The sequence below is a fragment of the Rhipicephalus microplus genome, chromosome 2, assembly GCF_043290135.1.
Source record: "Rhipicephalus microplus isolate Deutch F79 chromosome 2, USDA_Rmic, whole genome shotgun sequence".
NCBI lineage: Eukaryota > Metazoa > Arthropoda > Arachnida > Ixodida > Ixodidae > Rhipicephalus > Rhipicephalus microplus.
The window spans coordinates 212,079,932-212,101,095 of record NC_134701.1 but is presented as its reverse complement, the minus strand read 5'-3'; the positions used below and the strand labels follow the sequence as shown (position 1 = coordinate 212,101,095).

General features: G+C 46.1%; 3 protein-coding genes across 6 annotated transcripts in view; 2 read left to right on the top strand and 1 right to left on the bottom strand.

Annotated features, from left to right (window-relative positions):
• Positions 1–247: 247 nt before the first annotated feature.
• LOC119170426 (germ cell nuclear acidic protein) lies at positions 248–5,394 on the top strand. Of its 3 annotated transcripts, XM_037421586.2 has the most exons (6): positions 248–342; positions 685–839; positions 2,101–2,386; positions 3,236–3,453; positions 4,540–4,678; positions 4,761–5,394. In XM_037421586.2, the coding sequence occupies exons 2-5, from the start codon at positions 694–696 to the stop codon at positions 4,637–4,639; spliced, it is 750 nt and encodes a 249-aa protein (XP_037277483.2). In that variant the 5' UTR covers positions 248–342; positions 685–693; the 3' UTR covers positions 4,640–4,678; positions 4,761–5,394. The 3 variants fall into 3 exon arrangements, with proteins under 3 accessions (XP_037277483.2, XP_037277481.2, XP_037277482.2); XM_037421584.2 differs by having other exon boundaries at positions 4,540–5,394; XM_037421585.2 differs by having other exon boundaries at positions 311–448; positions 4,540–5,394.
• Positions 5,395–8,828: 3,434 nt separating this feature from the next.
• Positions 8,829–13,028, bottom strand: Hsp110 (heat shock protein 70Cb). The gene is made up of 5 exons (XM_037421583.2): positions 12,730–13,028; positions 11,269–12,483; positions 10,464–10,722; positions 10,248–10,340; positions 8,829–10,175 (listed from the first exon to the last, which is right to left on the bottom strand). Exons 1-5 carry the CDS (start codon positions 12,834–12,836, stop codon positions 9,435–9,437), a joined length of 2,415 nt encoding a protein of 804 aa, XP_037277480.2. The 5' UTR covers positions 12,837–13,028; the 3' UTR covers positions 8,829–9,434.
• A 587-nt stretch (positions 13,029–13,615) lies between these two features.
• ClC-c (chloride channel protein 3) overlaps positions 13,616–21,164 on the top strand; it is a 77,270-nt gene continuing 69,721 nt past the window's right edge. For both annotated transcript variants that reach the window (XM_075875612.1, XM_037421587.2), the window contains exons 1-2: positions 13,616–13,753; positions 15,282–15,574. In XM_075875612.1, coding sequence (XP_075731727.1) covers positions 15,298–15,574 — 277 coding nt within the window. In that variant the 5' untranslated portion in view covers positions 13,616–13,753; positions 15,282–15,297. The remainder of the gene's footprint in view (positions 13,754–15,281; positions 15,575–21,164) is intronic.

The following is a 21,164-nucleotide window of genomic DNA, read 5'->3' as shown; positions in this document are numbered from 1 at the left end:
GCTCATAGAGTTTCATATGAAACTTTATGAAACTCTATGGTGTGGCTAGTTCTGCATTACAGGTTTCGCGACTGTAGCAAAGAAACAATGTTGTTCTTCCCAACGCTAAGGGCGTTGGTGGTTCGCTGGAACCATGGTGCCGTAGTCTTCTGCTGTGTAACCACGGTTGGCATCGCCACCATTTTTAGAGTAACATAGTAAACGTTTACTATGTTACTCTACTCTATGTCGTCAAGTTATCGCATCGTCATCACCATCATCAATATTTTCATCACGTGACCATATTCATAAACGGCGCCGAAACATCAATGCCAGGAGTACACCAAGGTTTACTGTAGTAAAGTAGGTGTTCTGGGCATTCTGTGGTGTAATTTTCTATTCTAGTACACTGTAATCTGAGGAACAATGAGGCACTCCAGGCTCTGGAAACAACCAAGCAACTCTTCAGGTGTTCTGTGGTTCTAGCAGCTCTAGCTTCCGTGGCAGAAACTGGCGGAAAGGTTCAACGGGAGTTGGAGACGTTGAAGATGGCTTTTATTTCACTCATATCGTGCCCTACATGGAAGCTATTTTGTGGCGCTTGAAGTTAATTGAAGAATTACTACAGATAATTACGTGTTCATTGACTATAGCGTGTCTTTTGCCGTTTAGATGGGCACAATACTTTTTGACTGCTTTGTTCAGGTTCGTGGCATGGCGTGTGGCAAGCTAAGCGAGGCGTTCGAGAGAGCCGTTAGGCTGAATGAATCGCCGCTGAAAGACAACGCTAACAAGTTTTGGACACCTCAGAAGAGTAGGGGAAATCGGTTACCCGATCGTGGTTGCTGGTCATCTGCTCGGTGAGTTCTCTGGGGAAAGATAAATTACGAGAAATGTAGGTGGAAACGCTAATGCGTCTAATTAAACCGTAAGAAATAAGTGGAGCGAACATGCAAGGTTACCGCATCTAGCTCTTGCGCCGGTCATACGAGAAAAAAATGTTACCTTTTTATTTCTCCTTAATGTTATTCATGTAACTGTACTCGCAGCGTGCCCTGGCCCTTCAAGTAATGTGGCGTTTGGTAAATAATGCCGATTTTAACAGAAATCAATTCTTCGCATCACTTTCTGGTTTCCAAGAAATCATTCTTTAGTTCTAAATATACATTCCGTGGCTAGACTTTCATAACAGATTAAAAAAAATATATTTTTTACGGTGTCTATTAGGTGTCACATTTTTCAAGGTGCCTCTCAGCTGGTAAAATTGCTTAAAGAAACTTGACTTCTTCCTAAACGTTGCCTCTTTTTATGACAGACCTCTACTCTGACATTAATTGAAAAGAGTTTCTGTAGCATGCAAACACATGCGCAAAGCTGGCCTCAAAAGAGTCTTGGAAAAAGTGTGCCACAAAAAGCAAGAAGTTCTGCTTTCATGGAAGGGTGTTTATAACTAAAATGATAACTATGTAGGCAATGAAAAACTACCTCACTCTGAAACATTCAACCTGAGGCTATGGAAGTTGACTTTCCCAGCCCAGTTTTTGCTAATCCTGCGTGTCTCGTAAAGTTTTGCGACCAACTGTACATACACTTCCCAATCTACATCTGAATGTTATTCAGAAAATGTTCCCCTGGACTAGGTCTGTAGATGTGTGTTCCAGATTGTATGCTTGTCCACTTCACAGGTGCCGCATATTTCGTGCATGCAGGTGTCCATAGCCAGACTGTAAAACTTAATGTAAAGACACAGATGTGCTCAAGCCTGCTAACTCTTTGAAGAACCATATGCGGCGTAAAGTATTGTAAAAATCACTACTGAAGTTTCTCTCGTGCATCATTTGGTGTGGTGGTACATTGAGCTTCGCAATTTGATTTTGGTGAAGAGTGAAAATGGAATGATTGTGTCCAGCACTAGCCGGGAAAACACACCTGAAAAAGCGCTGCATACATGCAGGCTCAATTACTGATGCTCTCTATTTTGTAATATCCACATGCCTAGGTTAGGCTATTCTCACCCTAGTCACCCCTTCTGTGCCTGCTTTTACATATAAAAACCTGTTCATATCGATGAAACAGTTCTAAGTGGTTGTGCTGGCAGTACAAGAACGCCTCTGTTTTCAGGCGGCGCCCCTCGTTTCTACGTGACAGTTCGGACAGCGAAGATGAAATTAAGACGTCATTGAAAAGAAAGCCACCTGCCTCACGACTTCTGACGCCATGCACCGCTGTGAAGACACCATCTGCCGAGGACAGTGATGCCTGGTTTCTTGAGTCACTCTCCGACAGCACACCTCCGGAGAAATGCCGCCCAGATGCGCTCAGGTTCAGGCAACATTTCCCTAGTTCCCGGGAAGAGCTTGCTAGCATCCTCTTTTCAATTTTCAACAGGGAGGTCTTCGCTTGCAAGGTAGGTCTTGCATCGCATGGGTCGGTGCACATGAGGGTTTAACATTGGTCGTTAAGCTTACTGTATTCTTACTGATAATCTATGGGAGCTTTTATGAAAAGTCTAAGCAAGTGCTCCATAGATCCATTTTGCGTGCGTTGGTGGGACAGTGACGGTGTGATCACAATTGTTTTTATGTCGAAAGCAGGACTGCAGACCCTCTTAGGGACTCACCTTGAACTATGTATATTACAGTGCAACACTACACACAGACAAAAATAAGTAAAAAGAGCAAGGCACTGACTCTCAACTGACATTTTGTTGAACAAACGTGAAACGTATATATTGGAACATGTGCATGGCACAAGGACTCACAAAGGCAGCATTGTTGAAATTATGCATAATCAAGATTGGCAGAGGCGACTACATCCCTTGTCATGAAAAGTGACTGACGGTTCAATGATCACTAGTCTTGTCCCTAATCGTTATATCGTAGGCCTCAGCCATTTTTCTTGGGCAGATACTAGAAGGCACTACTGCAGGAACATGCATTCAAATTAAAGGTTGTTTTGAGATATCAATATAAAGTTTGTCGACAACTTTGTTTTTGCTGACTGTGCAGACGAGTTTTTGGTCCAGCTGCATTGAAAGTGTATATACCTTTGCTATACTTGATGTGTGTTGAAAGCATGTACATTCATTATATTCCAATATTGGTAAAAAATATGGCATATTCACTCCACTACATTCGATCATTAGTTACCTTCATGTCTGTCACATCAAGGTTTGACTGTATTTTCCGAAATGATGCATGCTTGCTACAAAGCGCACCACAGAAACTTATGGAGTTCTTCGTTTCCACACAAACAGCTCCCTCCGGGAGAAATTTCCTGGAACAGCAGATTAATATCGACAGCAGGCCGGTGTTTCAACTTGCCCAACCACAAGTATCGTGTGGAGCTCTCATTGAAGATTCTTCGCAATGCTGAGCAAACAAGGGACACCGTATTGCACGAACTGTGCCACGCAGCAGTCTGGTGCCTGCACAACTGCAAGCGAGGCGGCCATGGTGAACTGTGGCACTTCTGGTGCGTGTTGCATTTTTCGCTACTTATCTGTTGTGGGGTCTCAAATTGGCGAGCGAGCGCCACACTCTCGGGTTGAAAGGACACAGTAGACACGGTCAGTACAAACCAAAGGATACACACATTTAACTACTTTTGAACGACGATATCATCCGTTGAATTATTATACATCAATTCTAATTAACATGCTAGGACATCTGTACACAATATGACCATACACTCCATGACAAACACAATAACACGACAAACTCACCATAGCAGGGCAAACACAATAACACACCCAAGGTGGCATCGCCAGCGCTTGACTTACCATGAGAGCCCCCGACGCGCAGCCCGCGGTGCCACGCGCAGAAGAGACTCGCTCAACTCGCCCGCCACCACGGGGTCACTGCCAGCGCTACCATGGTAACAACCATAATGATGATAGTGGTGCTCAACGCGAACACGCCATCTATCGCTCGGTGGTTGTAACTCGAAATGCGGCTTTTGGGCGAGACACGTGCACCACGCAGTGCAAACAACTTTGCAGGGGAGTTTCAGTACCCCCACATTGTTAAGCCCTTCATTCGTGCCAGTTTTGTTGTCTCGAACCAGTTAGAAGGTTGAGCTGATAAAAAAAAAAAAAAAAAAAAAAAAAGACTGGTGCTTTGTGGCAGGATGCTTTTCAAATGTGCGTCAGCAAATGCCACACCTGAATGTGCACTATAGTGGCGTAGTGAGGATGTGTAATGGCATGCTATGCGTTGAACTTGTGAATCGTGAGGGCGGCAAGCGAACTCGCAGGAAGTGAGGTGCCTGTGCATATCAGCCTTGCTCTAATTCAGAGACTGAAGAAGTGTGTTCTGAGCTGCTGTCATGTATGCGATGGTTAAAGTACTGTTCTGGCTATGACACCGGTGATTTTTATTGGCTGACTTTGAAAACTGGCCATACTTATCTCGTCAGCAAGGGCGCACTGTGCCTATAGTGCATTGTTCAGTAGTAGCGTAAATTAGTTCTGCTGTCTTACTTTGCCATATCACGTTGCACTTGCATTGCATGTATTTAAGCTTTGTATTGAGCTCTCGTTATGACTTTATGTTCTTGCAGGGTGGATCGCGCCGCTCGAAGGTTCCCGAAGCTTCCCCCCGCCCAAAGGTGTCATGACTACAAGCATCCGCAAGCAAGGAAACTTACCTTCAACCTGTGACCATGATGCCAGTAGTTCTTTTTTTTCGCCATATAATAGGTATAATTATTGAAAAGAAGCTGTTCTCGTATGAGCTTGAGCATGCATTCGAGCTTTTTCATGATGCACGTTGCTGTCACAGGGAGTTCCCTTTGCTATCAGTGGTCGGATGCTGTTTTGGTGCCCTTTCAAGAATGATATCCCAGCAAGAATGATACCCCATCGACTTGGCTGCCCTCTGTAGATGCTCAGATTTTCCAGTGCACCTGCCAGACTTCCTGAAGGATGACTCTGCTGCTTTATGCTATGCTGCTATTTATTTCCAAATTAAATTTTGTAACTGGGCAGTGCATACAAATTTGTGGCTTTGGTATTGCAAGTTTTTTAGAGTTGAAGAGATTTTACCATTTGAAGGTATCGGACAAATATGCTACTTGAAATGGAATGAGCAGAAATGCTGAAAGTGTCACCTGAAAAGTAGTAGATGACAGGCTCAAGTATTCGTTTTGATCATCACACACATCATACTTGGGGCTGTAACGAGGATAAGAGTGCACAGTTTCATTGTGGAATGGAAATATAGAAACATAGGTTTATTTCTTTCATACTGATGTTTATATGCCGCTTCTCAGCACATCTGTTTGTTGCCAATGATATTGTTGTAGAGCAGAAGCTGTGTGTGATATACAGGTGCAACAAATATTTCTCGAAAATTCTCACTGCAACAAGTATACGAGCATAATTTCTTTAATAAAGCAAATGTCTCTGTGCCCTTATTTCTGTGTTTGTTTGGTGCACTTGCTTCGTTGGTCTGTAACCAGCAGAGCGATGATTGGTATAGCAGTATTTTCATGATAGGCTGACCCTGTTGATCGAGGGTCTCAAACTTGTCTTGAGCAATGGGCCGCATTCGCTCAATTTAGTCCTGCGAGGGCCAGGTCGCGGAGGAATGTAAGAGTAGATGGGGAGTGGGGGGTGTTCATACAGATTGTCAGCAAACACTACTACTGAAAACATAACCTTTCCCATATATCATGTATGGGTCATTTTGAAAGATTTGTGGCCAGGATTCCATTCAACAACATGTCAATACCGATGTCTCAAATGAGTAAAATCAGGAAGCTGAATCTAAAGTACCGTTCATGTTTTATGGTTACTTTCATCAGATGGTAACCACATGGGTTGCATCATGAAATCTATACTTTAGACCAGTCATGCCTGTGTAGCTCGCAACTAAAAAAAAAATGGGATGAACATAGCCATTTACGTTGGCTACGAGCGAAAGGCATGCAGCCTGTGGGCCGTGTGTTTCAGACTCCTGTTGTATACAGTGTCATAGAATAATGCGCTGATCCTGGAGTTCGTAGGGAATTTTGAGCTCTCCAAATCTCTTTCGTTAGACCATGCGCAGTCACAGAAAACTGTCATCATTGTTATTGGCCTTTGCCTTCTATTACCGTGGCATTCCACATTGTTTATATGTTACAGCACGTCCGTGCTGTAATGCAAGTGCCAACGTTACGTTGGAACACAAAGCTGCCAATTACATGCCAGTAACGTCGGAAACCTAGCAAAGCCACAATATGCACACAAATACTGAATTTATGCAGACATCCATCCATAGAGTTCCCTGCAATACTTACCAGTGGGAACCCTGGCACTAGTGCCTATGGGAGCTGCAACAAACGGCACTTCAGCCAGCACGGGACTGATGGGTAGTACACAAGTTTGCCTGGTGTTCGTTCTTCTGGCTCCGTGTGGCTTCCTGGGTCCGGTGTTCGCTTTGTCGTAAGACGAAGTTCAGCACAAGTTAAGCAGTTACGCTTAACCACCTTGACCTTTTTAGGCTCACCAATTCTAATTGGCTCACGAAGTTCACAATGGTCCGTTCTTTTTTGCACAAAACAAAATCAAAACACAACAATAAACAAATCCACAAATGCTTTCAAAGCAGCAAGCACGAAGACTAGGCAAATTTGTGTGCTACAAATCATTCCCATGGTGGCCGTACGATTGCAGTGCCAGAGTCCCCTATAGTTGATTTTATGCATTTATCCACTTCATAAGGCTTCGCTGAAAGCTAAAAAATGCAGCTACTTTCTCACAGCTTCATGTGAAATCGATTCCCACTATGCATGGTGTCTGCCGAGACACTTCTTTCTCCTTGTTTAATATTTAGAAATTGCTGAATTTATAGAGTAGGGTACAACTTTAGAAGGGAGCTCATTTACACATCGATGGAGTACAAGCCTATTCCTGTGGATATGATTTCTAGACTGAAATCACCAGTTGGGCAGTCGGTGATCATGCCGATAGAGAGCGTGGTCAAGTACAGGAGCAGGACTACATCTGTTCACTCGCAGAGGCTGCTGTGCTTCACTCATCTGGGCGAGTTGTCTCCTTCATTCTCAACTTCTACTGAACTATAAAATGCAGTATTACAGAAATGTACACAAATCAGTTAGCAGGGTTCCTTATTTTGTCGCCTAAAAGAACTTGGCTCAAAGGGGGATTGGCTCCAGTATTGGAACGCTCTTGACAATGCAACATTTTTTAATGATGATGTATTAAATTCTGGCGATCTGGGAAGTCATTGCAGGACGTTTTTGCTGTCGTCAGTCAATTTCCGCATTTGGTTAATCGTCTAAGCCTTTTGCCTTAAAAACCACAGTGCTATGTTGGAACACGTGCTCAGCAAATCTAAGGACTGGCATAGTAACAGGAACATATTCTCATCTCTCATTTTGCCATCGTCATTCATCACTCTTGCTCCCCTGTCCCTCTTCTCCTATGTGGAGCAGCAGGCCAGAGCAAACTAGCTCAGGCCGACCTCCTTGCCTTTTTGTAAACAAATTCTCTTGTGCTCGGCACTTTTGGATTGCTCGTTGCAGGTTCTGCCACTCGGCATCTTCGCAGTGTCACAGCTAAAAATACTGTCCGATACTTGTCTTTTTGAATGAGTGTTGAATATCTCCGAAGCCTCATACTAGTGTCAGGCGGGCCTTTGAAGTGCCCGTGTGACACCAGTATTGGAGTGTCTACGACACTAAATGTGGTGCGCAAACCTTATACAAGCATTACTTGCAAATAAGGTCAACAATGTGGAAACAGGTTCCAGCATCCGCAATGTTCTACATCAAAGACGGCCTACAAAAGTGTGCTTGGAAGGCATGAAGTGGAGCGGCTTCCGACATGAGGATTGTGACCGTTGACTTTCAGCATGTGCGAGACATAAATGGCTGCCATGCAGATTTTTTGTGATAAGTTATGGGTTGGAGTCCAGCTTAATCTTGTTCAACAAACAGAAATACTAATTCTTCCTCTCTCACAAATTATACAAACATTGCATGTTTACGATTGTAGAAAGCAGCGCAGGAAACTGGCAAGGGTAGGACCGCACGCTGTTTTGTGCACTGATTTTCTGGACTGGAACATTTATTAGCAACACGACTTTTTTAAAAATGGATGTTTTATTCTCTCTCCACGATGATCCAGCGCAAACTTGCCCAGCAAGCCGCTGTTCTGGAGTTGCGTTTTTATTTTCAATGTTGAATAAACGTCTTTATATTCACTGAATTTTCCTGCACTAATTCTGGGAATGTGGTCAGGTACGTACTTTCGTAACCTCGAAACACTTTTTTAGCGATGCAAAAATTGCAAGATTAAAAGAAATATACTATTCTATATAGCAAATGCTTTGGTTGCACACTTTGTCATGAATATGAAATACAGTACGAATAATTTTATTTAAAAATCCAAAGAAGTGCCACCCCTTAAATCCTAATGCTTATTGTTCAAGCAACTCCTCGCCAGCTTTATTGGAGATGGGCTGCTCAGAAATCTACTCTAGCGGCCACGATGCTACAGAAATGCGGCAGAAAAACACCTGGCTATGGGAAAAAAAGGTTTTGGACTTTTGCATACAGAGTCCCCTTTTAGTGCCCAAACTAAGGCAGACAAGGTTACGGAACCCTTAAAACTTGTTTGAAGATTCTGTGTCGATGTGCAATAGACGCTCGTTTTACAGAAAGGTTTCATCCAAGTACGTATCAAGCAATACGTATAGCTACATTATAGAACTGTGTCTGAGGACACGCAGAACATGTTACTATCGTTGATCAATTTGGGCAGCCATGGCAAGTTAGTAACGTGGCTCAAGGTTGTTGACTCCAAAAGCCCACGAGCCGCATTGTATGCAAACTGAACGCAGTTTCCTTGGTGCAACAGGACAATTTATTAATGACAAATTTATACATGACCTTGCAACCTCAAAACATCCTTGGGTTCCCCCGAACTAACCTCGGTATTCAGCAAAGCATGTTAGTGCAGTGCTCCACAGATGAATCACAGGAACTAGGACTAGGGGAAATCCCAAATTAAGTTAGCTAAAACAATGTGAAGAAACTTTGCACAAGACATTGACAACGATACTGCAAGAAAAATTTGTTAGCATTATTTCTTCAAGTAGCAGTGCTTCAGAGCCTTTAAGCTGCTCATAACAAGTAAGAAAATGAAAAACTGCCCACAATTTTGTTTCCCTGCACTATTGTAAACAGATGCACCTCACTACCAGGCAAAAAGAAAACTGCCAAGCTGTGATTTACCAGTTCCATCAACCACCAGTTCCATCAACCAGTCTTCACAGCAAGGTCTGCAAGAATGTCACCAGCCACATCCTCTCTTTCTCTCTGGAGGAAAAAAAAAAAAAAAACTAAGCGAAAGAACACTTGTGTTTCTCCAGCGAAGACAGAAGTGCATGTTATGTACAAGCAGTTTTTTTTTTTTCTCCTTTTTGTGGGTCTTTCTCAAAGCACCTTTAATCCACATCCATCTTCTCAGTCACCTCTTCGGACTCCGTCACTTCCTCGGACTGAGATGGTGTCTGTCCCCCTTCTGGGGCTTGTCGTGCGGGGCTCTCTGCCTTGGGTGGCTTCGGTGCTACTGCGAGGGCTGCGAGGAGAACCTCCATGGTTTTCGCCTCCTCCCGGAAGCGAGACACCAGCACCGGGGGATCCTCGTGCAACGGAGCCTTCGAAAGTGCACCCATGGCGCCGTCAAACCAGTTCTGCCGCTCCTCCACGGCCTTAGCAAGTTTCTGGTAGGTCTCTTCCTGCGACCGAGCTTGGAAGTCCAGGAGGGCCTTGCGAGACTTCTGCAGTACTGCACCCATCTCTTCGGCAGCCATACCTCGCTCCTCATGCTCCTTGCAGCGGTTCTTGATGGGCTGGCCTATCTCACGCAGTGCATTCAGCTTTTCTACATACTGGTTCTTGGGCACCTCTTCACCTTCAGTGTAGAGCCAGTTCTCGGTCTCGTTAAGCATGGCCAGGAATTTTTCCTTGTCCTTCTCGACTATGTATGCCTTGTATTTGTCCGACAAGTGGTCCCGCATCTCATAGACGTACTCCTCAACAGCATTCTTTGCATCCACGCGCTCCTTCTCCATCCGGTCACTCTGCACCATCTTTGCCTCAGTCTCGACCAAGTGGTCCATTTCCGCAGGAGACAGCTGCGGCACTTGACACTCGACGGGCAGCTCAAGTGTCTTGGTCTTTTCCTGCATGTGCAAAGAAGGCAGAGAGTAGTTGTTAGAGGCACAATGTCTCGTGGCGGGGGCGGCAATGCCTACAGTTTTGGTCTGCTCTGGCCGCTCTCCCTTGTTGGCGTCGGCGGCGGTCTCTGGACCCTTCTCGGCCGGATCCCCTCCCTCGCTCGGGGGCACCTGGGGGAAAGGGGGCAGGGCAAGCTTGTAAGTTTAGATTAAACGAAAGAACTAGCTAGGCGTTCAAGCAAAGCATAAGGGGAGCAGGAAGGGTAGGGGGAGGGGGGGGGGAGGCAGACTCACCTCATCACCGCACGCCGCCCCCGCCGTCGCTAGGTCGCCACCATTTGAACACTTCTCCTGGGCAGCACTTGCCTGTCGGCCGTCATGCTTGACACGGTCAACTGCCGAGGCAGACACCACAGAGAAGATGCCGTGCAGGTTGAGCCGCACCTTAACCTTGACCTTCGTGGCCTCGTTGTCAGCTGCGGGAGTAACCTTGTTCACGTTGAACACCCCAAGCTGCAGTTCGGGATAGGGCACAGCGGCTTCACCTGTGTACCTGGGTGCAATAAACAAAAAATTTTGCATGAGCATTGTGCAAACATTTGAGGCGCCCATACTATGTTTTAAAGTTATCGTAACAATCATGTTATGTTCTAAGGATATATTTTCTCATGTCCTAAGGATATTTTTTCCAAGTGGACGACGAAAACAACGCTGCATGCTTTAAAACAAAGACTAGATTCTTTACATGCTAATTTTGACCATGAGTCACTTAAATACTTTGGCTTTTCTTTTTCTTTTTGGAGAATTTCGCATGGATGACGCGAAAGAGTGATTATCACCTGCACCGATGATTTTCTAGCAAGCATTTATACCCCTGGTTGCATGCTACCTCTGCAATAAGTGCCTGCACAAAAAACATGGATGCTTGGTAGTTTCTTCACTCACAACAACAAATGGCTGTCCCCTTCACCTCAGCTGGTTCCAAATGTCGACTATTCACACCTTCATAAAAGTCATCATTTGCTGCATACTTCTTCAAGCAGAAATGCTTACCTATGTACCACCTTGCTTCGTCTAGAAAACCCACCGCTGCACTCACCTGGCTTCCAGAGAGAAGGGCTTGCTCCGATAGAACGTGAGCATCTTGCTGAACGGAACCTGGTGCCACCTCGGGAACACCTCGGCGCGGCCTTCTTCGCCCTTGCCGGGGGCGTAGCAGAGCTCAATGGGGTAGGGCTGCGCGTCAACCACTTGGAACTCGCGCACCTTGAAGATGGGCGAAAGCATGGCGCACTGCAGGGCGCAGCCTCGTGCCACCGCTTCGTCCTGGTTGAGGGTCGTGGAGGGCTCCCGGCTGAAGACCTTACGCACCAGTTGCTTGATTGCCGGCACACGCGTTCCGCCTCCCACCAGTTCCACGCAGTCGACCTCCGAGGCGCGCAAGCCGGCCTCGTGCAGCGCCCGCGCCAGCGTGCGCTCGGTGCGCGCCAGGTGCTCCGCGGCCATCGCCTCGAACGCCTCGCGTTTCATCCTGCCGGCAACGTCGCGGTCGTTCATAAAGCACTCGATGTTGAGGGGCAGCTCGTGCGGGTTGGCGCTCATGTTCTTCTTGAGCTTCTCGCACTCCGTTATTAGCCGGATGAGTGCCCTCCGGTTGCTCGACACGTCCAGGTTGTAGCGTTCCTTGAACTCCTGCACGAAGTAGCGAACCAGCACCATGTCGAAGTCCCGGCCGCCGACGCTCTCGAAAGCGGTGGCCATCATCTTGAGTCGATCCCGATTGAAGGCTACGATGCCGACTTGCAACGCCGAGTGGCCCATGTCGACGAAGGCAACGATACGCGGCTTCTCTTCCGGCAGGTCGTTCTTGTAGAAGCCGTAGCTGAGCGCTATGGCAGTGGTTTCGTTCATAAGCTTGAGACAGTTGAGACCCGCAATGCGCGTCGCGTCCAGCAAGGCCCGCCGCTCGGCGTCGGTGAAGAAGTGCGGCACGGACACGACGCAGTCGTTCACCTTTATCTTGAGCGCAGTCTCGGCAATGTCCTTCAACTTGGTGAAAAGCATGGCAGTGATTTGCGTGATCGAGAAGGCCCTGTCCTCGTTGAGGTAGCGAACACGGACACCCACGCGCCCGCCACCCAGGTCGACCAGCGAATAGGGCAGGAACGTCGCCTCGTGCTTGACTAGCGGGTCGCCCATCTTGCGGCCCTGCAGCCTCTTGAAACCAAACACGGTATTCTTGAGATTCGTCACCTGTTTGTTCTTCGCCGACACGCCCAGGTCACGAGTCTTTTCGCCGAACGCAACATAGGACCTGCGGGGAAGGCGACGCAAGGCACGTTTTTTACACACGCGCGAACACTTTGTAAGGGAAACGCCAGTCAACACTCGCCCCCAAGGCCGGCGTGGGCTGGCGGATTTCGTGCAGGGCAAAAAAACCACTTCAATGAATGGAAACTAACCTTCAAACCTTTGCTAAGACGAAACGAGCTCGTTACGCGTCAGATACGGGCCCTAAGGCCGCTCTACAGAATGAACGGGAATCGATAAGACAACTCACGGCGTGACTCGCTGGCTGTACTCATTGGCGATCGTCTCGATGCCACCGGCACGAGCAACCGCGATGAAGCAGTTTTCGTTGCCGAAGTCGAACCCGATCACCGACATCGTCACCCGATAAAGAACGACACAGGAAACGCACCAGATGTGTCAGGTGTTCACGCCAACAAAGAATGAATCAACGGTCGCAGCGGTACAACTAGGCCCCGTTTCGAGAACTTTCCCGATCTTCTCGGCGCTTTTCCACAGGCTTTTCTCGCCCCTTTGCAAGCTAACCCAGCGCCGGTTGGAACGTTACGTCAACGAAGGAACAAACCTCTCGACCAATCAGAAAAAAGATGGTGCTGTTGCGAGCAGTCGCCACCGGTCGCCACGACAGCAGTAGCGTTGATGATAGTGACTGTGCGTAGTTAAAAATGTCAAATGCCTACTGCGTTTACTCAAAATTTCTTACTAGATAAACTAATTCAACGTAGTTTTGGTAGAAAAATTTTATTTAGCGTCAACTGCCACATACAAAAATGCATGCTCAACTTATGTAAGTGAGCTCAGTCACTATTTGCTTTAAAACTTTATGAGTGTTGGTGTAACTTTATTAAAATGTTTAAATAATACGTAAATAATAGTTTTATTTTTAACTCATGCACTCACACATTATCATGTCAGCAGAGATGCTGCTCTCATTACTGTAATAATGACAATAAAACATTAACTTCAATGCCTGTACGAACGTTAGCATACAATTTAACAATACTACATTACTAAACGAAATATTTACAAAGCGTTTAGGCGTTTTAGGTAATTAGAACTAAAACTATTGTACAACAAACATGAATAATAATGCATCTTAAACGACTGCAGCGCCAATTTTTGTTTAGCGATGTGCATGTAGTGTCGTCGTGATTATTGATTTTGTAGGTTGTAATGCGCAACTTACAGGTTTTCTAATACCGCTCAGCTGCGTTTACAGAGGAAACGACCACGGATGTAATTTTGGGGACGACAGGAGAAGGGCTGCTATAATGGTGAGAATTTATTTCATAGCACGTAGGCCATTTCTCCCATATTTCTACTCAGCTGGTTGACTTCCCCCTTGGTCTTTTTTTAGGCTTATTGTTTTATTTCTGCAATGTTTGACTCATGGGCCCGAGTTGTCATCGTCCATTGCTCCAAGAGCCGAAACGCAGTTTTGCTTCCCTGGTATCATTGGTATTAACGCTGTTAGCTCCTAAACTGAATTGTTTGGTCGCGCTGTGTCCCCTTAATAAACCATGAGCTGTTAAAACAGTGAAAAAGTACCGCCGAGCGTACCACAGGTCTTTCCGAAACCCGGCAGATGCTAACAGGGATGCCGTCTCGAAAAGTTGATCTCTGGTTGGGTTTTGCGTCTGGGGTGAAATTAGGCCCTGTTAAACATGTTTATGGCTCGTAATGCCTCTTAGCCTACTAGGTGAACTGTTGGTATCTGGTTAGGTTAGTGGTCGTCCAACAAGAAAGACTGTTTCGGCCAACTAACCGTACACGAAGACACAGCTTCTTTTCGTGTTGCATCATTCAGGTATTCTTCAAGACGCATCATCGAGTCAAACGGACTTAACGAAGTGTGGTAGATCATTATTATAATGGTGCGAGATCGGCGTTAAGGTCATGTCGGAACCTAGGAGCTAAGCTGCGTTCTCAGAGGCCCGTCTCAGGCCGTGTTATCACTGGTACTTGGGATCAAGCTCTCCCAGGCCCTTGGGACACGTTTATCGATCTCGTTGCCGCGTGTGATCCGTATTTTTGACAGATGCTAAGAATCGCCTTTTGTCTGCCAGATGCGTCGAAGAGGCCGCTTTTCAGTTTGCTATCGTTTATCCTCTCGCTTCGGTCAACCGTAATTGTTGCGGCGCTCGTCAAAGGAAAATCCCCTACGCGATGTCATGCGCCGTTGAAGACCTCGCTCCCGAAGTGCGCGACGTATCCGGTAGCCCGAGCGTGCGCTCAGCGAGCGAAATAAACACAACGCGTTGCCTCTTCTTTATTTTTCGTTCGCGTGCGCGCACATCAGAGCGGCAGCTTGTCTAATGTGCTACGCGGATTGCTTCGTCGGAAGTGACACGATGAATTTCGGGCTACGTGATACACCCAGCAGGTTGACCCGACGCCGCCCCGCAGCTGTGGTGATCCCGCGCGCGCGCGCTTGTCTGCTGTGAAGCTGCGAACCTCTCGCGTAGTGCAGTACGCTCGGCTCTCGCACGCAGGCGATAGAAAGCGCGTTGTTCTGTTGCGGAAAGATTCCTATGCAGCCAAGCGCAGAAGGTTGCAGGCCGGGGAGGAAACGCTTTCGCACTCGACAATTACTGTCTCCCACTTCGTGTGCTCAGTCGTTGTTCCTCGGGCGAGAGCGTAGGGTGTACTTCCGGTGGCAGTTCCACGGCTGCTCCACAGTCGCGGAGATTGTCAACGTTCGACCGTCTGTACGATGTAGCTTCGATCGCCGGTGTGTGTGAAGGTGCGGTGGTGCCCACGGACATCGCCGAGTGTCTTGACAGGTGGTCCTTGCGGACACAGGGTCTGGGCTCCGACAATGGAAACTGAGCGTCTGGTCGCCGGAGGACCACCGGGCGAAGTGGGGCATGACTACGGACGGCGGCCTCATCAGGAACTGTCGGGCTCCAATTACCAGGCCCTGGCCACGGGCCACGCTCACCTGCTAGGGTCTAAGCCGCACGCCCGCAGAGCGACCACTCGTCACCGAACCGGCAGCAGCAGCAGCAGTGACGAAGAAATGATCGACATCACTGCGAAGCCATCTGACCAGTCCAGGGCATCGGGAGATGCCATGGCCACATGTAGGGTTCAGGGTGAGTGCCTCCAGCCTCCTTGGATTATTTTTTTCTCTATTATTATATGTTGTGGTTTCTGCATTGCGGTGTTCTTCCACTGCGCACATTCATGCATATTCTTAATGGTGAAAACTGTTGATCGTACTGTAGCTGCAAGTTGATCATTTGCCAACAACCTGCCTTGATGGCGTTACGGCTTTGGCGATGCCCTACTGAGGATCAATGCACGAAGACACCATTTAAATTACGATCCACGGCAGCCGCTTTTCAATGGGGGCGAGATGTAAAAATGACACTGTCCTTGAATTTATGAGGAGGAAGGAAAGAGAAAGGACAGAGAACTGTACTAGGATTTGGGTGCCTGTTAAAGAGCATTAAATGGTTCATATTGATCCAGAGTCTGCCACTGCAGTGCCCCTCATATCTCTTTGTAGGTTTGGCACTTCAGGCCATAGAATTCAGTTCAAGAATCCACCAACCAACATGATAAACAGGCACACAGCATTGAAAATGTGTGGTGAATTCAATGTTTCAGAAGCTTTTTTGGTATTCCAACGAGCATTCATTAGCTTTTCTTTGTGTAATGCATGTGTACAAATTGGCAAGGCATCTGTTTTTTATGCTAATCCAGCTGTACAGCTTTAATGTGTGATAATATCAGCTGCGCCACTATAATGACCATTTCAGATCGGCTTAACGTGAGATCTTATTTACCCAAAGTCATTTGCAGCTTTTTGTTGCTATAATTTTTTTTCGAATGTATAAAGCAGGTAACGAGAACACTTATCTTTTCACACCTTAGCTACCTGAACACTTTAAGTTATTGTGATGCAACTTAATTTCAGGTCCACCGATGCACAAACACTCCGACTAAAACTGACTCCTTAATCTCAATAGGCCCACCAGTCATTGTACGGAATGGATACATTGGATCGAACCTCGGATAAAGTCACACCACTCTGCAAACAAGCTTTTGAGCTGTGAGAAATACAGTTACTACCACAAAAGACCTTATTTCTTCTGTTCTTGTGTGTTTTGTAAAGGATTCCTGCTTCTACCACACCTCTCTCTGTTATGGTTGCAGCCTGTTTAGTCTCGAAGTGGATTTAAACTGTTTTAATCTTGTGACATTACAAGTCATTGAGCCTAGAACAACAGTCGTCAACTGAAAAATTGGGTTTCGTTTAATATATGTGCAAGAAACAATTAAACTGTTGCAATGGTCTCATTTCCTGCAAAATATTTGTGGCATCTGCAATCCTCTCTATTGACCTTTTAACTAAGCTGAAATCTAATCAGTTGAAAGAAAAAAAAGATAAGGGGCTTTATACGCAGTGATGCCAACTTGGCCATGTACGAATGATCCTGAGGTCTACCACGATGTGGAGGTTTGTATTACTTGCCTGCCAGCAAGCGTTTAAATGTACCCTTTGTGAGGAGAGCCTGATATGTTAGGGAGTATATTGCTCGGTCATGCGAAGAGACAGGAATATCCCAGCTGTGTCCGGAGCGAAATTGTGACAGCAGCTGCCAGGGCCGCGTGTTTGCGTGTGCGCTGCAGCAAAGCCATGTGAGCCCGTTCCCCGCCTATGTATTCGCGTGCATCGTGCTGGCTGTATTTTTTTTTTTTTTTTGCAGTCTCAGTCGTGCGGATACTATCATGTGCGACGACGAGTGTGGTGCGCTCAATCTCGCAGTTAAATTTCTCAGGTGAAACGGATTTTCTAGCTTCTAGCCTCTTCTAGCCACGCCGATGCTTGAAACTCCGTTGCAAGCTGACCGTAGCCACGTTTGATGTCGGGACAGGAATCGTGCTAATACGAGTTATAAAGTGTTTCAGAACCGCCAAGGAACAGCCAGGCGTGAAAAACTATGTGAATTGCGTAACGAGTGGGTCGTCCAATGCTCCAACCCATTACTAATGCTTCGTGCATAATTCTTTATCGTCAAGCGTCAGCCACAGCATCAAAAAATGGCACAAAATTTCTTGCAAGTGTGTAGCGGGTACCGCAGATCTCCGAAGAATCTCAAGGATGACATAATAAATGCCTTCCTATACTGCATAAGATGATTATTTATGGCGTATAGTGGGTACCGTGCGAGTGCCTTATAGCAGTTACCCAGAGTGTTTTAAAAAGGCTTTTATAGGCTGCTATCCAGCTTTCGCTGCGACTGAAAGGCCTTCACGCTAAACAACTTTTTTTTTTTGCCGATGAAGGGAAAGCCGCAGGGGCGGAGCTTCTGTATACACGTACCACTACGCGATGTAGTCCGGTATGTCATGCGTTTCGTACCGCCGGGGAAAGTGATGGCTGTGCGCGATCAACATTTTCTATCGACGCAGACACCGCTAGGCGTTCGAAATAAACATAAAAGATGAGCCTTTTCCACGCGTTCAAAAACACGACATTGCAGCGGATAAGTTAAAAAAAAGGTACGAATGTCTTGCTGTTGTGAACTGGGTCCTGTGTCAAAAAGCTATATGCAAAGAAAAAATGAAAGCAATATTTTTCACATTTCACGTCGAAGATGAGGACCCGATTGTAGGACTGCATTCAGGAGTGCTATTACGCGTGATTTGGCTCTGTATATAGCCTTCGCCGCATTACCAAGAAAAGTTGTACGCGAGTGTAGTTGCATCCGCGAAGACATCAATAAGTGAGTAAAGTCCCGGCGTTACCGACTTCTACCGCCAGGTTACGTCTGGCCGCATGTGTGAACGGATATTTATGCTTTCAGAGGGCGTCGCGGAACGCGGAGTTGACGCGTCTGTAGTGCACCCTACTGGAGTTGGTGCAGCTGTTCACGCACCAATCCTCTAACACAGGGAGCCCACACTACAGGGGTTTGGCTTATCAAAGGGCACGTGCTCTTTAACTCGCGTATCTGGCATTAAGTTGTCGATTGTCGTTTTGCAGCGTAATTGCGCGAAGGACGGCAACCAGCTTACCTGTGGAAAAAGTTTAGATAGTGTTATATATATATATATTAAAAAAGCTGATACGAGTTCTATCAATATTTGCGGCCTGTATTTCGATAATACATGGTTTCTAATGTAGGCCGCACGGTCTAGTTAAATTATTAATTTTCACTTTCCCGGATTCGTAAAGTGGCGGTTTCTAAACGGTTTTGGCTAAACGTTGTACAGGAGTTGACGCGGGATGCTTCCTTCGAACCAATGGTCTGGTAGGCGTGTGCTCCTGTAAACGGAATAGAACCGAGGAGTTGCGTCGATTGTCTTTCAGATATAGTAGTCAAAGTCTGGACGACAATCGGAGGAACATACGCAGACTGCAAAATCCCAGGCGCCAGGTTATGCCGACTCCTTCCGGCGCACATTGCTCACCACATCGTGTGTTTTCCTTATCTTTTCAATGTGGCCAGTCTTCTCCGCTATATAGACGTCTGCCCGCGGTCGTTATCGTGCTGGCCCATATAGGTTTATCTTGACCCCCCCCCCCCTTTTTTTTTTTGCTATGCATGTAGTAGCAAAAACCAGGGAAGAAGAAAGGCAAGCACCTATTTCCGTTTCCTCTCGATGCGTAAGTTTTAATGAAGGACGCCAACTTAGGAGATTAGACGTGACAGTATGCCGGGAAGTTCTACTTCCGGTATGTAAGCGTTGTGTCCAATAACTTGGAATGCAGGGGAACGTAAAGTGAATGAACAGATGAATGAATCAGTGAGTGATCGTGCGTGCGCGCGCGCGCGCGTGTGTGTGTGTGTGTGTGTGTGTGTGTGTGTGTGTGTGTGTGTGTGTGTGTGTGTGTGTGAGAGTGAGTGAGTGAGTGAGTGAGTGAGTGAGTGAGTGAGTGAGTGAATGAGTGAGTGAGTGTGTGTGTGTGTGTGTGTGTGTGTGTGTGTGTGTGTGTGTGTGTGTGTGTGTGTGTGTGTGTGTGTGTGTGTGTGTGTGTGTGTGTGTGTGTGTGTGTGTGTGTGTGTGTGTGTGTGTGTGTGTGAAGGAACAAATGAACGAACTCTTCCTGCGTTCAGTTCGCATTAACGCGATGAACTTACGATCATTCCTGTCGTTGCGGGTTCGATTCCTTTCGCTAGAAGTCCGTGTGCTATGCGATGCCAGTGAACATTTAAAGGACACCAAATGGTCGGAATTTCCGTAGCCCTGCACCGCGACGTTCCTAAGAATCGCGGTTTTGGCTCGTAAAATTGCACATTTTATTATTAACATTTTGATCGTAAACTAGAGAACATCTATTTCGTCGGCTACAGTATTTAAGTGTGCAGCCGCTTCTCGTGGCTGTTGGCAAAGCTAAAAAAAAAAAAAAAATGTGCGAGTGCAGCGGAGGTGTGAGGGTATATATATATATTCGCAGGGGACGTGCTTGTGAATCGCGTCCGTGTGAAGAATTGCTGACGGCGCCAGCTAGCATTTGCAGGCGTGCGTAATCGGTTTACTCTATGGATATGCCGTTCAGATCCGCAAAAACACTAAAGGTGACGGTTGATAGTGAGAAAGAGAGAGATGTGGAAAGGAGAAAGGATCCAGAGAAGGTCCTCCGTGTACAGTCACCCTGAAAAGTTCGGGAAACAGTTTGTGACGTCTGAATAAACAAATAAATTATATATATATATATATATATATATATATATATATATATATATATATATATATATATATATATATATATATAGGAGAGAAGTGTATACCTAAGGGCTCGTATTTCCGTGTTTTAACACAATATTAATGAGATATAACAGACAGTAATGCCAAGGAATGTACAGGGGAAGTTATTAGAACCAATGGAATGTAAATAAGAAGAAAGAAAAGTGGATGAAAAAATTACCAGGTAGCAATTAACAGGTAGCAATTATATACGTTTTAGAGCTGTGCAAGTAAAGTCTCTCTTTCTTCTTCCGCTGTCCCTAATGTTTTGACCGCCACTGTACTTTCTGTGGACGTTGACCAGACTAACTGGGGTACATATCCTTCCATTCTACGCGTTAACAAGGTCGCTGTTCATCGCGTGCATTCGTATACGGGATATACTCGCCATTCTTCCTTGTTTGCGGCCGTCAGCCGACTTCACTCCTCCACGTCTCATTCGTTCTCTCTTTTCATTTATTTCTTTGTCTTATTTTGCATCTTCGTGCGCGTTGTTGCTGTTGACTCCCCAAGATATTCATAATTGACGAGTCTGCACGCTTTTCGGGGCCACGTATACGGTGCCCTTGCGGGTCACTTGCGCTGCAGACAGCGTTTATTTATAACCTTCTCCGGGAACCCGTTCTTTGTGCCACATTCGGAATTGCGCTGACGATTTGTCCATAGAGGGGAATACTTCTATTCACGGCAACATTTTTTTTTTTGTGTGTGTGTGTGTGACGCCTCATCCTCGCAGGCGTTTTTAGAGCTGCAATGTACGGGGATTTGCTTTATTTTATTTTCTTCACACGCACGCGCGCAGTGTACGCGTGTCAGTCTGTGAAAGGTAGTAGAAAAGTTCTGCACAAAGGAGTTTCAATAATAATAATAATAATAATAATAATAATAATAATAATAATAATAATAATAATAATAATAATAATAATAATAAACCCTATCATTCCCACCTCTTCCGTTCCAACTATTTCTGTCTGCATCTGTACA

Coding starts and splice junctions, on each gene's coding strand:
- Hsp110 (XM_037421583.2), bottom strand. CDS start 12,836: ATGTCGGTGATCGGGTTCGACTTCGGCAACGAAAACTGCTTCATCGCG. Junction 10,723..11,268: donor CCCTTCTCTCTGGAAGCCAG/GTGAGTGCAGCG, acceptor TATTGCACCCAG/GTACACAGGTGAAGCCGCTG. Junction 10,341..10,463: donor GGGCGGCGTGCGGTGATGAG/GTGAGTCTGCCT, acceptor CCTTTCCCCCAG/GTGCCCCCGAGCGAGGGAGG.
- LOC119170426 (XM_037421586.2), top strand. CDS start 694: ATGGCGTGTGGCAAGCTAAGCGAGGCGTTCGAGAGAGCCGTTAGGCTG. Junction 840..2,100: donor GGTTGCTGGTCATCTGCTCG/GTGAGTTCTCTG, acceptor CTCTGTTTTCAG/GCGGCGCCCCTCGTTTCTAC. Junction 2,387..3,235: donor GGGAGGTCTTCGCTTGCAAG/GTAGGTCTTGCA, acceptor CCACACAAACAG/CTCCCTCCGGGAGAAATTTC.